Here is a 13,712-nt window from a genome sequence, read left to right as displayed (position 1 = left end):
AATTATAAGCCAAGCGATCCTTCATCAATTTCTTTTAAAGAAGACGATATTATCGATGTATGTCTACAATTAGATTCAGGCTGGTGGGTCGGCTGGTAAAGTGTGCATATGTAAAGAAATTACATGTAAAATTAAAAAAGGAGAGGAGTTTATAGGTGTGGAAATAAAATAGGTTGGTTTCCAAGCAATCATGTCGAGATCATTACACAAGTAGAGTTTTGTTAATCAAGAAAGAATAATCTTACATGTCTATTTATTTTAGCCTATTCAATCTTCAAGGCATAGTACAATATCTGATTGGATTCTTCAAACAACTGAAGATGGGTCAGACCAATATTATTATAATACAAGGACACAAGAAATGAGTTATTTTCTTCCACCAGAAGATAACAGTTATTCAATTGAACATCGTCTATCAGATGATGATGAAGACAAGGTTTTGTTATTATCTTACAATTGCGTTTTAATTCTAAACATTTTAATAGTTACCACCTGATTGGGTACGAAAGATAACAACCGAAGGAAGATATTACTACTATAATACAAGGACAAAAGAAGCAACTTGGGAGTTAGAATTAATTGATCCTGATACTGGTCTCTTGGTATATATATAAAAAAAGAATCACTTTATACTTTAACACTTATTAATGCAAAGATGAATTCGCAACCTGATTCACCTCCTTCATCGCCCTTCTTTCATAGACAAGAATCCAACGTATGGTCCACTCTATCCATCATGCTATCCCAGAGTGTTCAGACCTTAAAAGAATCCGCAAGATTAGAAAAACGAGACAACTTGAGTCAAGATGTCAATGGAGTAATTGAATGTGTTCGACAGATGATGAATATTCCAGACCACAGAGCGTTATGGGACTTGCATCAGATCTTGCTTGCTGCTGTGGACCAATTGACCCTGACAGCCAAAACGGCCAGTTTGAGGGAAACGGTCAGCAAGGTGGTCAGCGATGCAGAGGAAGTTGAGTTGGCCGCACGCCAGTTCATGATGCGAGCAGAAGAGGTGGAGATTCAACCGGTGGCAATCGATTGGCGAAGCGTCCTGAATGTGTTGATGATTTATCTCAAGGAAGCCTGTGCACCCTTACTGGAGGAGGGTAATCTGGACGAGACACTGGCCAGATTGAGATCAAGACATATCCGTGTACTGAGTCAGGCAATTAGGGATACGGTGGATGTAGGACACCTCTTGATGCGGCTTCAAAATGCAGTTCATGCGACTGAGATAGAAGAAGCGTATCATCAGATCGCCCAAACGGTCCATGAACAAGGCACCCATGAATCCTCTGAACAGGCTGAGGATTCTAGAACGACAAGAACCCTTGATGAAGATCCTCGAACAGGAGAGGCCTCTTGGTTTTTATCTGCTGAGGTGTGTTCAAATGAACTGGTGCTTAATACGGAAGGTGGTGTCAAATGTGGTACGTTACACGGCCTCGTACAACGTCTGACGAAGCACGATCAACTCGGTAAGTTGGATTTGCTGCATTCAAACAAAGAAAAAAAAATCTTATTCAACTGTAGATGCTAAATTTAATGTTACTTTTCTATTAACCTATCGATCCTTCTGTACTACTGAGGAATTATTTAATGAACTTTTCAAAAGATATCAAATGGCACCACCTGAGGGTCTAACAAATGATGAAATAGAAACGTGGAAGGAGAAAAAATTAAAATTGGTTCGCCTAAGGTAAATATACACAGATATTTATTTAGTTAACTCATTCTTTTTACTATAGAGTATTTAATGTGATAAAGTCCTGGTTAGAGACTTATTGTAATGAAGAAGGAGACCGAACCTTTTTACCGGTCCTCAGTCAATTCACAGACCAAGTGATAGCCAACTCAATGACATTCGGTGCCGATCAACTCACCAAGCTCATCAAGAAGCGAATGCTCTCTGAGGATTCTGGTCAAATCCGAAAGATGAAACTCAATATCCGCACAGAGGACATGCCTGAGCCCATCTTACCCAAGAACCTCAAACGTATCCAGCTACTCGAATTGGATCCTCAAGAACTCGCAAGACAAATGACCATTATGGATTTTCGACTGTACAACCGCATCAAGCCAGTCGAATGCCTTGACAAGAACTGGGGAAAGCCCGATTGCGAGATGCACATTGCGGCCAACATCAAGGCCCTGATTGAGCATTCGAACCAGGTCACTGCCTGGGTGACGGATTCCATCTTGACAAGGGAGGAAGTCAAAAAGCGAGCGGCCGTCTTGAAATACTGGATTTGTGTGGCAGAAAAGTGCCGGTTGCTCAACAATTACAATACCTGCATGGCCATTCTCTCCGCTTTTGATAATGGCTCCATCGGTCGATTGAAGCGAACCTGGGAACTGATCAACGCACGGTCGCTCCAAAGCCTTCATCTCATCCGTCGATTGATGGGTGCCCAGCGAAACTTTAATGAGTATCGTGAAATGATCCGTCGTGTGAATCCACCTTGTATTCCGTTTCTGGGTATTTATCTTCAAGACTTGACTTTTATTGAAGATGGCAATGCCAATTTCTTAAAGGGGTCTTCTCAATTGATCAATTTTGCCAAACGAACCAAAACGGCCGAAGTCATTCTTGATCTTCAACAGTATCAGTCGACTCATTACTTGTTGACAGTTGTGCCTGACATTCAAGAATTTATAAAGACTCATTTACAATCAAGTCGTGATGAAGAAGAATTGTATAATTTGAGTTTAAAGCTAGAACCAAGGTAACGGAAGCAAAAATCAGGAAGTTTGACTCAACTCCTTTTTTTTTATAAATAGGGAACGTGGTGAAGATACAATTGCTAGGCGATTGAAGGAGTCAGGTTTATTAAATCTATAAAAAAAAGTTTATTTTTCAAGTCCTTTTTTAGCTCTCTTTTTTTTTTTTTTTTTTTTTTTTTTTTTTTTTTTTTTTTTTAAAACCTAAATATAATAACTCCTGGACGAAACAGTTTCTTACCATTTTGCCCCTGTTCCACAAAGAAGAGAAAATAGAAATGAAATGTAAATTGAGAAAGAAAGAATTTTGCAAGTGAATCTAAAATTGCTAAATAGTAAATACCATTTAACAATTCGACAACAGCCAAAACAATCACGCATGTGCGGTATAGGAGAAAAAGGTATAAGAAGAAAAAAAAAAAAAAACAAATAACAACAACGGACTGTGCGTAATAATACTATGATGTAGCCGATAGAAGACCTATCGACCCACCACGTAAATACATATTCAGCTATCAGATGTAAGAGCGACTAAAACCATTATTTTTAATCAAATGCCTTCAATTAGCGATCGTCCAATTCCAAGTGATGGATCCCAGCCTTCCACCTAATGACAAGACGTAAAAAACAAATACTCATTTATAGTAGAGAGAATTAACAAGAACTGTAGATATTTACAAAACCCTTATTATTTCATGTATGCGTCTTTAATGGCAGCCGATCTCGATGAAGAACTTCATTTATTAAGGGATGGTAAAACGAGAAGTACAACAGGGTCGGTTGTTTCGTCACTTTACCATTTAAAAGATATTGACAATACAGACGCTGGGTTTTTTGTATTTCCTGATTTATCAGTTCGTATGGAAGGCAGTTATAGGTTGAAATTGAGTTTATTTGAGATTGTTGGTAAAGAAGTGTTTCACTGTGAATCCATCATATCAAATCAATTCTTTGTTTATTCAGCAAAAAAGTAAGTACAGATAGATTCTAAAAGAAAGAGACTGATGTGTTTTGTAGATTCCCTGGTATGGAAGAATCCACATTTTTATCAAGATCCTTTGCAGATCAAGGATTAAAGATACGCATTAGAAAAGAATTAAGACAAAGAAGAAAATTAGTAGATAATAATACGAATGAAAAGGAAAAACGACCGAGAGTATCAGCAAGTGTGGATAAAAGTCATCACCATCTATATTATCCAATAAGAGAAGATACAACGCCACCTACACCTTCTTCTTCATCATACAATATGCAACATTCAATACAGTTTCACACACCAAATCATTCGATTATTTATCCTCCTCCCCCTTCTCATGAAAGGAATGATTCAATGTCTTTTAGCACATTTCATTCTCCATCGCAGAAAAAATAAAGTAAAAAGCAGTCAATTTACAAAAGTTTCGTTTTTTTTTTTTTTTTTTTTTTTTTTTTTTTTTTGTAAAAAAATGAAGAAGCTTCCATACAATGTAATGTCTTTTTTGATATTATTGCTTCACTAACTGAATTATCATGTAGTTAAAGGGACTCACCTGGGACGAAGAGCATGTAAAAAATAATGAAAATAAATATTGTTATTGTGGAAATGGCTATACAGAGTAACAGAAGACAAGTTTGACATGACACCCTTATTCTTATGCACTTTTAAATAGAGACAAGCCCATGATTCGATGCATACAATGTCAACAATTATTTCACGGCAGTAAATTGATTGTATTAAACACCTACAATTCTCTTATACTTTTTTTATTAGATTGCATCAACTGTCTACCAAAACCTCTATTGTTTGGTGATATTTTCGGTACATTTACCTGCTCAATTTGTAGCGATAGTGGATCAGAAACCTATGAAAGGAAAGGCCTTAGTTGGATCATTATTGTCCATTTAGTGATTTACAATTTGATCAAAAAAGCACAAGTTGAAGATGCAAAGAAGCCAGATAAAGAAAAACGAGAACATTATTATTTTAGGTGGAAAGAGGATGTCTGTGCGTTTATTGATGATTATTGGGATTATTTGTTACCAGATAAACAAAGTAAAGAAGTACTATAATAATGAGACATCTACTCACATACTTTATTTAGGGTCAGCTACTTGGAATAACACAATTGCCAGTGTCTTATCCACACACAGTACGATTTTCTTGTCCGGATTTGAAAAATTCAAACAAAGCGGTAAGATCAAAAGAAACCATGAGATGAAATGATTGACATATTTGTATAGCTTGGTGGACACTTCATAAAATTGAACCTCCTACAGGTGAAAAAAAGACAAAGGTGGTTTCAAGAGCAAAACCGAACCTAAAAAAGCCTTTAAAGCGAAGTAAGAAAGTAGAAGAGGTTCAACCACCTAGAAAACTAAGAAGAACACATGAATCGAAAATGAAAAAAGAGGACTTGATAGACCTTAGTTCACTCTCTGAACTGTCTTCTGATGAAGAAGCATTTTCTGACAGTGAAAGCACGAGCCAGGTCACTGAACGAAAGAAGACAACTCCGCTCACCACCACCACCACCACCACCACAAAAATAGCAACACCACCGCCACCATCATCCGTGCCTTTACGTAAGCCAGTTCTTATTGTGGAAGAGGAGGATGAAGAGGAAGAAAAAAAAGAGGAAGAAAAGAAAGAGGAAGAAAAGAAAGAGGAAGCAAAAAAGGATGAAGAAAAGAAAGATAAATCATTCGATATTGTAAAGAGTGAACCAAGTGTAGAAACACCTACAACGACACTACCACTTGTCAGCTTGCCTAATCCATCTCAAAAAGTCACACAGATTACATTGCAAAGTTCGCAGGACGAATGGTGCCTGTTACAAAAACTGGAGCATGCCACTCAAAAATTGCCATACCCAGCCGTGAGATACAAACGAAAATTGGCTGTGAGACGATTGAAACGCAATCTGGGAATCAAACTGTTTGATCTGGATCACCACGTTCTTCAATCCCTTCGCAATACAAAACATGGCCTAGAGCCCATCTCACAGCATACTATCATACCACCTGCAGTCAATCAGCAAGATATCCATCAAAATCAACCCGATGGACAACAGCTCCTGGACAAGATTACCTTTACACCGTATGCTTCTTCATTTGCTTCGCGTCTGTTTGGTTCCATTCGACAACGACATGTCCTGACACGAGACGAAGCCTGGTTGTCTTCTTGGAACGGACGAAAGCTACGGCCGTTCATTCGACGTGATTTTGAAAGTAAACCGAGTCGGATGCTCTTGATGGCTTCTATTAAGGCATGTGGAGGCAAGCCAAAGAAAGAAGGGATAAAAGTGAGTGAGGCTGTGAAAGATGAAAGTATCGATTATGTTTATTTCCAAAAGGAACATTTGGTTCAAGTGAATCAGCTCTTGAGCCGTTCGTTTTGGGAAGGTATTGATGTTTCTGAATCGCTCTTGTTTCCTGAATACAGTATCGTAGCTCTTTATAAACGCCATGTGATTGGATGTGCCTTTATGACGCCAGAAGCTTATGTGACTTATATCGCTGTAGATCCTGGATGGGGAAATGCTGGAATTGGACAGTATGTTTAAGATGAGTGGATATAAATAAGATATTGATTTCTGTGTATAGATTCATGCTGTATCATTTATTTCAAACAGCCATCAGTAAAGATGTTACGCTTCATGTCTCTGCAAACAACAATGCAATGGTAAAGAGAATAAAAAGAGTGGATGAGCAAAGACTAACCTATTTTTTTTTATAGCTTTTATACCAGAAATTTGGTTTCAAACCTGAAGAATTCATAGTTAATTTCTATGATAAATATTTACCAGCTAATAGTGCTTACAGCAAGAATGCCTTCTATTTAAGATTAAGAAGGTGAAACAATTCATTTGACATTTTTGTGTAAAAAAAAGAAGAAAAAAAAAAACACAGCGTATTATATGTGATACAATGCAATATTTCCTTCTTGTTATCTTATCCTCTTGTCACATGGAAAAGAAAGAAGCAAAGGAAAACAAGATATTTTTGTAAAATTGATTCCTTTTTGTAAAGAAACAAAATAAGGATAAGATCAAGTATTCTTTTTCTTTTTCCTGTTCATTATTTGAAATGTAAATAAAACTCTATTTTTAAACCTTATCAAAGTATAATTTAAAGAGTGTTTTTACCGGGTATTTTACATTGTGTTACAAGTACCTTTTGTATCAGCTGGCACTAATTCTAATAAAGTACATTGGTGTGCAAGGAGATGGGGAGAGAGAGAAAAAAGCTGAGATTACCATTACGGGTGTGAGAAATCAAGTTTGCAGCTTAGAAAATGACTCAGGGTGAAAAAAGAGAGAGAGGAGAAGGGTGAAATCAAGGGCTTGCAAAAAGAAAGATCAAAGAAGATAAATAAAAATGATACGAGTTGTAAAGAAAAAAGAGCCTGATTTGCTTGATCTTTAGTTGACTGTATTCAATAAATCTTATAAAATGCTGCTCCGAATGATTCTAATTTACCGAATAAAAAATTTCCCTTTTTATCAAAAGGTGAGCATAGATCCAGGGTTGTGCAAGCCCAAATTGGCTTTTTTGGTCAAAAAAGGAAGATGGCAATAGATGAGTGATCATAAGGCACTTTACACAATATTTCCTTTTCTTGATAAATTACATTAAGCTGAATTGAAATCAGCTTTGTATATAAACATTCTTTTTTTTTTTTTCTCATTTCTTTCATTGTCCTTTATAAAGTGATATGACTGGAACAAGTATTACCTCTCAAGAAAAGAGGGGATACGAAGAGCATTATATCACGTCAGATACTGTTGTCTCTTCTGAAAAAGTAGAAGATTTTTTAACTACTTCTGTTGAGAAAGAACATTATCTTTCTTCAGACAGAGCCTCTGTTGAACAACATGCTGAAGATGAAGAAGATTCTCCAATTGAAGAAGTGCGCGCCGTTGTCTCAAAGTAAGATTGCGTTATCCATCTTACTTGAACTAACCATTGTTGATAGTACGGATGATCCTACATTACCCGTCTACACTTTTCGTGTTGTCCTCTTGGGTCTCATCTTTACCTGCTTCCTTTCTTTTGTCAATCAATTCTTCTTTTACAGAGACAATCCACTGGTGGTGGGTGCCCTTGTGGTTCAATTGATCAGTTATCCTTGCGGTAAATTCATGGAGAAGATGATTCCTAAATCAAAATTCTGGAATCCTGGACCTTTCAATTTGAAGGAACATGTTCTTATTGTCGTCATGGCCAATTGTAGTTATAATACTGCTTATGCGATTGACATCATTACCATTCAACGTATATTTTATAAGCAAAACATGGGATGGGGTGGAAACCTCTTGCTGATCTGGACAACACAACTGATCGGTTTCGGTATGGCCGGTGCCCTTCGTCAATTCCTTGTCTATCCCGCTTCCATGGTCTGGCCTGCCAACTTGGCCACCATCTCTCTCTTGCGTTCTTTGCATCGTAAAGATGACAACTGGACTGGGCCCAGTCGTTATAGGATGTTCCTGTACATGTTTGGTGCCATGTGGCTCTGGCAGTGGTTCCCTAGTTATTTCTGGCCCATCCTGGGTGCCTTCTCCTGGGTCTGCTGGATCAACCCTCATAATCGAGTGCTGAGTCAAGTCACCAGTGTGAACTATGGTATGGGTCTTCTTGGTTTCTCTCTTGACTGGAGTCAGATCGTGTCTTATCTCGGAAATCCTCTGGTTGTCCCTGCTTGGGCTATTGCCAACATTGCTGTGGCCTTTGTCCTTGTTGCCTGGATTATCTGTCCTGCGCTGTATTACAATAACGTCTGGGACGCTCAAAAGTTCCCCATCATGACCTCCAAGCTGTTTAGAACCAATGGTGAACGATGGGACAACTCCAAAGTCCTCACAGCCGACAACATTTTGGATGAAGCTGCCTATGCCGAGTATGGTCCCCTGCGTATGGCTCCCTTCTTTGTTTTAAATTATGGCATCGGTTTTGCTGGCATCACCTGTATCTTGGTCCATACCTGGCTCTATCATGGCAAGGAAATCGTGCAACGATTCAGAGAGTCACGTACCAAGGAAAATTCGGATGATATTCACATGAAGTTGATGCGTGCCTACCCAGAAGTCCCCCACTGGTGGTATGCTCTCATCTTTTTCATTTCCCTCGGTGTCTCATTTGCTGTCATCTATGTCTGGCCCATCTATCTTCCCTGGTGGGGCCTTATCCTTGCTGTTGCTATCCCCATCATCTTTACGCTTCCCATCGGTATCATCAATGCCATTACCAATCAACAACCCGGTCTGAACGTGATTACAGAACTCATCATCGGTTTTGCTCTTCCTGGGCATCCGATTGCCAATGTCACCTTCAAGACGTACGGTTACATCTCGATGGCTCAAGCCCTTACTTTCGTCAGCGATCTCAAGCTCGGCCACTATACCAAGGTCCCTCCTCGTGCCATGTTTTGGGCTCAAGTCGGAGGCACCTTCTTGGCTGGTCTGATCAACTTGGTCACTGGTACCTGGTTAATGGACACGATCCCTGATATCTGCGTTGCCGACTCGGGTGTCTGGACCTGCCCGAACGCTGCCGTATTTTACTCTGCTTCCATCATCTGGGGCACCATTGGTCCCAAGGAAATGTTTGGTCCCAGTTCGCCTTATAATTCCATGCTCTGGCTCTTCCTTGTCGGTGCCTTGATTCCTTTCCCCTTTTATTTCTATACCAAGAAATACCCCAACAGTTGGGTCAAATACGTCCATATTCCTCTCTTCTTGAACGCTCTGGGCATGATGCCTCCTGCTATGCCCTCCAACTATGTGATGTGGTGTAGTGTAGGCTTGCTCTTTATGTACCTTCTTCGCAGATACCGTCATGATTGGTGGGTCAAGTATAACTATGTCACAGCCGCTGGTTTCGATTGTGGTTCGAGTATTGCTACCCTGATTATCTTTGGTGTTCAGACAGGAAGTGGAGTATCTAGCTTTGACTGGTGGGGAAGTGGCTATAAAGTCTATGATGGTATTGACTATATCGCTGGTGATAATTGTCCTTTGGGTGGTGCAAATGCTTCCAATATTTGCACCATTTGTGCTAAAGCTTAATCTTTTTTATAATATCTATTTGCTTAATAACTTTTTCAAAATAAATTTCTTTCTTTAATAAAATCACTATGTAAATATATACTTTCCATTTCTTTGCTTCATGTAACATACCTGTTTTCCATTCCACTTGACTTATCTCTCCTCCTTTAAAAGTATTCAGTCGATCAACTAGAGGAGATGCATAATCAAAGAGAAAAATGGACAATTGTGTTACATTTATGGTTGTACAAGTTCAATCAGCTCTACAAGAACTTTTATGAGAAAACCCTTTGTTTAACAAAATGACATGACTTTTTTACAAATCAAATCCTTCTTTAAGGTTCAAGGCTTTTGCTTTTAATCTAACCTTGTATAGTTAAGGAGATGTTTATGTCAACAAAAAAGTTGCACTAAAAGAATTTTCTTTGTTTTGTTTATTCTTAGGGGGAATTTAATGAAATGCATTTATTTGAAAATATTAAAAGGGAGAGAAAAAAAAAAGAAGTTGTGGTGGTATTTACATGAGATTAGAGTGAGGTTATTTAGATTACAAATGTGTTATTGTCAGACCAAAGAAAGGATTTATCAATAGTTGAATTATTGATTAAAGAAGCCTGAATCAATGTATCATATAAATATTCCATCTTTTTAGTCTTGGGTGAAAATTCACGTTCATCTGGTAAAAGTGGCCGTTGTTCTTGTTTTTGTTGTTGTTGTGCAATTTGTACGACAAACAGTAAAAAGTGACTAGCCAATTGTTGCATCAAGATTGAATCCCCTTTTTTAGCCAAGATGGATTCATAATCCCAAGCAGGCATCACGGCATTAGATACAAGAATACAATTATTATGATGGTCTTGTTGTTGGCGATATGAATCTGTGGGCTTTGTACCCAATAAACTGATATCCTTGTTAATATTGGGTTTGGGTAATGCAGAAGAAATACGAGGTGAAGAAGTTGCTTGTTGTTGCTGTTGTTGTTGCAGTTGTTGATTTTGTCGCTTCAAGATGTCCATCTCTCTCTTGAGTATCTTGTTCTCATCTTCTACTGTGCTTAATCTTTCTCGTAAGTTTTCAGCTGTTTTTTTATACTCAGCAACTTGTTCTTCCAAGGAAGTAATGTATTCTGTTTATTATTATTATTATTATTAGTTATGCACACACACACACACACACACAAAATTATTTACCTTTTCTTCTCACTCTAAAATTTCTTGCAGATAATTTATTACGTAATTGACGACGTTCTTTTGAGCTTAATTTCTTTAGATCGATTCCATCCGCAGCAGCATAAGCCTCTAAGGTGGTCACTGTTTCTTCAGAATGTTGACTATTGACTTCATTTTTGATGGATTTGAAATCATCATTACTTTGAACACTAGATGCATCATCCTTGTTATTATCCTCTACAGGGACAGGGACAGGAGGAGCAAATATAACAGAAGGCGCAGCAGTTTGCATTTCTTGTTCTTTTAAAGCAATTTGCTGTTTAGCAATCTCAATCAAATGCTTTATTTGATCAAGTGTTGGTATTGGTGTCACTGTTGTAGGCTCAACTAAAACTTGTTCTTGCTGCTGCTGTTGATTAGAATCCAATATAAAATTATTTTGTTGGTTATCAAAATAAGAGAAATCATTATTCATGACTTCTTCATTAGAAACCCAATCCATATTAAAGATATCTTCAAAATCCATCATAATTAAAAACACGCGAAAAAAAAAAATTAAAAAAAAGTTTGAAAGAAAGAGATAAAGAAAAGGGAGAATAATGAAATTTGACTAAATATTGGCGTCACATGGACGAATCTACTGGAAAAATAATTCATACTCCACTTTAATTATTAATACAACATTTATGCCCAATCAACATTCTTTTTGTTCAATGTCCGATACTTTTCATCACATGGATTTGTTATGTAAACAGTAGATACCTGTGTGCTTCAAAAGTACTTTATTCACCAGAACCTACTCGCTTTCAATCACTTGTTTGATAAAAATTCTAATCCATGTACAATTTATGCCTATCATTTATCATTAACAGTCAAAAATTATGATGCGTTTTTTTCATCATTTCGAGTCACTAAAGCATAAAAGTAAATCAGCTTCATACTTTTTATATATCCTCACTCTATTCATCATCATGATTTTCTCTTGGGTTCATGTACTAATACATAGTCTTCTCTTGGTAATCAATCCACTGACTCTTTTTATTTGATATCATCACTTAAAAAAAGGAGATTGTCTTGCTATGAATACAATTTAAAGTAATTAGACTTGATTGAACTCAGCTCATTCTTCACAATCATCGTGTACACTCAATCCAAATTCAGTACTCTATCATCAAAGCATCATTATACCATAAAAGACTATTTGATTCCAATACACAAAGGGAAGAAAAAAAATATCAATTGTCAAACTTCTTTTATAAGAATCAATCTCTCATACTTCTTTTTCTCCTCTTCTAATAAAATACACATCTCCTTTTCTTTCTCTTTCTCTCGCTCTTTCTCTCGCTCTTCTTCTTCTCTTTGTTCCCCTTCCTTCATTTATATTTATTTTTAGTTTAACAAGGGGAAATTAATCAAGGGCCAATCATGACCGTCTTTTCAAAAGTAAAATTATCCAAAGCTGTCTTTCCTAGGTCTTTACCAATACCTGATAATTTTGTTCCACCAAAAGGCAATGCATTGGATGTGACATTATACATATTGACCCATACCATGCCTGCCTTGATTTGACTTGCTGCCTTTCTTGCTTTTTGATAATCTTGAGAAAACACACCAGCGGCGAGTCCATATTTGGATTGATTAACTCTTTCAATGGCCTCATCTAGACTCTTGAAGGGCTTTAATATACTCAACACGGGGCCAAAGATCTCTTCTTGCGCTAATAAGGCATTATCCTCAACATGAGCATAGACAGTGGGTGGTACAAAGTAACCTCCCTTGGTTGTGTCCAATTCGCCTACAATCACCGGATTTTCTGGATACTCCTCCATCGTCTTCTTTACACGAGCATAATGCTTTTCATCAATCAGGGGGCCATACAGTTCCCCACTTTCTTCATACACTGGCTTCCAGTCCTTGATGTTCTCTTTCAATGCTTCCAAAAAGGCATCATGAATCGATTGATGGACCAAGACGCGAGAGATGGCGCAACAATTCTGACCGGCATTTGAGAACGCGCCAGACGCGATCTGAGGAACCACACTGGCCAGATCCGCATCCTCACACACAATCACTGCGTTTTTCCCTCCACATTCCAACGTGACCGGTATCAGTTGCTTTGAAAGACGAGCCATGATCTCTTGACCGACGCGCGTCGAGCCCGTGAAACTCGTCTTGTCCGTTCGATCGGTCAAGGCCTGGCTGACCTCCACCAGACCACCGGGCAAGACGTTGAGCACACCAGGAGGGAAGAGATCGGTTGCCAAATCGGCCAAGGCGAGCGTGCTCAAGGGTGTTTGAGGTGCAGGTCGTACAAGTGCGCGATTACCAGCTGCTAAGGCTGGTGCGAGCTTCCAGCCGGTTAACATGAGGGGATAATTAAAGGAGGTGATCAAAGCGACCACGCCAAGAGGTTCTCGAACCGTGATGGCATTCAGATGAGACGTTCCAAAATGTTTGTCACAGTAGCCAGCGAAATGGCGAAAGCAGTCCACTGTGTCTGTCACTTCGGCTAATGCATCTGACCAAGGCTTGCCCGTCTGTTGCGATTCAAGTACGGCCAGGTCATGATCGTGTTTTTCTAAACGATCAGCTAGCTTCAATAGACAGTCGCGTCGATAACGTGGTTGGTCGGCCCATTCGTTTGGCACGGATTGGCTGCTCAATAAAGCTGCTTCTAATGTTTCTAATGTCGCTTCACTGTATTCACATAATAATTGGCCATTCACTGGGTTGATTAAAGAACGTCGAGGTCCTGCACTCGAATTAAGAAATTGTCCGTGGACATACGGGG

The 13,712-nt window shown here is 38.5% G+C and overlaps 5 protein-coding genes across 5 annotated transcripts; 3 read left to right on the top strand and 2 right to left on the bottom strand.

Annotated features, from left to right (window-relative positions):
• Window positions 1-655: 655 nt before the first annotated feature.
• Window positions 656-2,848, top strand: RO3G_16585 (uncharacterized protein; the record flags this gene model as incomplete). Its single annotated transcript, XM_067671169.1, has 4 exons — window positions 656-1,484; window positions 1,540-1,705; window positions 1,755-2,732; window positions 2,788-2,848. The coding sequence occupies 4 exons, from the start codon at window positions 656-658 to the stop codon at window positions 2,846-2,848; spliced, it is 2,034 nt and encodes a 677-aa protein (XP_067527270.1).
• Window positions 2,849-4,172: 1,324 nt separating this feature from the next.
• Window positions 4,173-6,562, top strand: RO3G_16584 (uncharacterized protein; the record flags this gene model as incomplete). Its single annotated transcript, XM_067671168.1, has 8 exons — window positions 4,173-4,193; window positions 4,377-4,426; window positions 4,478-4,513; window positions 4,695-4,759; window positions 4,809-4,898; window positions 4,948-6,259; window positions 6,310-6,388; window positions 6,443-6,562. The coding sequence occupies 8 exons, from the start codon at window positions 4,173-4,175 to the stop codon at window positions 6,560-6,562; spliced, it is 1,773 nt and encodes a 590-aa protein (XP_067527269.1).
• Window positions 6,563-7,420: 858 nt separating this feature from the next.
• Window positions 7,421-9,773, top strand: RO3G_16583 (OPT family small oligopeptide transporter; the record flags this gene model as incomplete). Its single annotated transcript, XM_067671167.1, has 2 exons — window positions 7,421-7,635; window positions 7,682-9,773. 2 exons carry the CDS (start codon window positions 7,421-7,423, stop codon window positions 9,771-9,773), a joined length of 2,307 nt encoding a protein of 768 aa, XP_067527268.1.
• Window positions 9,774-10,294: 521 nt separating this feature from the next.
• RO3G_16582 (uncharacterized protein) lies at window positions 10,295-11,450 on the bottom strand (the record flags this gene model as incomplete). The annotated part of the gene is made up of 2 exons (XM_067671166.1): window positions 10,295-10,878; window positions 10,943-11,450. The coding sequence occupies 2 exons, from the start codon at window positions 11,448-11,450 to the stop codon at window positions 10,295-10,297; spliced, it is 1,092 nt and encodes a 363-aa protein (XP_067527267.1).
• Window positions 11,451-12,333: 883 nt separating this feature from the next.
• RO3G_16581 (uncharacterized protein) lies at window positions 12,334-13,287 on the bottom strand (the record flags this gene model as incomplete). The annotated part of the gene is made up of 1 exon (XM_067671165.1): window positions 12,334-13,287. One exon carries the CDS (start codon window positions 13,285-13,287, stop codon window positions 12,334-12,336), a length of 954 nt encoding a protein of 317 aa, XP_067527266.1.
• Between the last annotated feature and the right edge of the window lie 425 nt (window positions 13,288-13,712).

This window comes from Rhizopus delemar, genomic scaffold (genome assembly GCF_000149305.1).
Source record: "Rhizopus delemar RA 99-880 supercont3.21 genomic scaffold, whole genome shotgun sequence".
In the NCBI taxonomy this organism is placed as follows: domain Eukaryota; kingdom Fungi; phylum Mucoromycota; class Mucoromycetes; order Mucorales; family Rhizopodaceae; genus Rhizopus; species Rhizopus delemar.
Note: the sequence above shows the minus strand (reverse complement) of the source record. Positions and strands in the feature narration are given on the sequence as shown.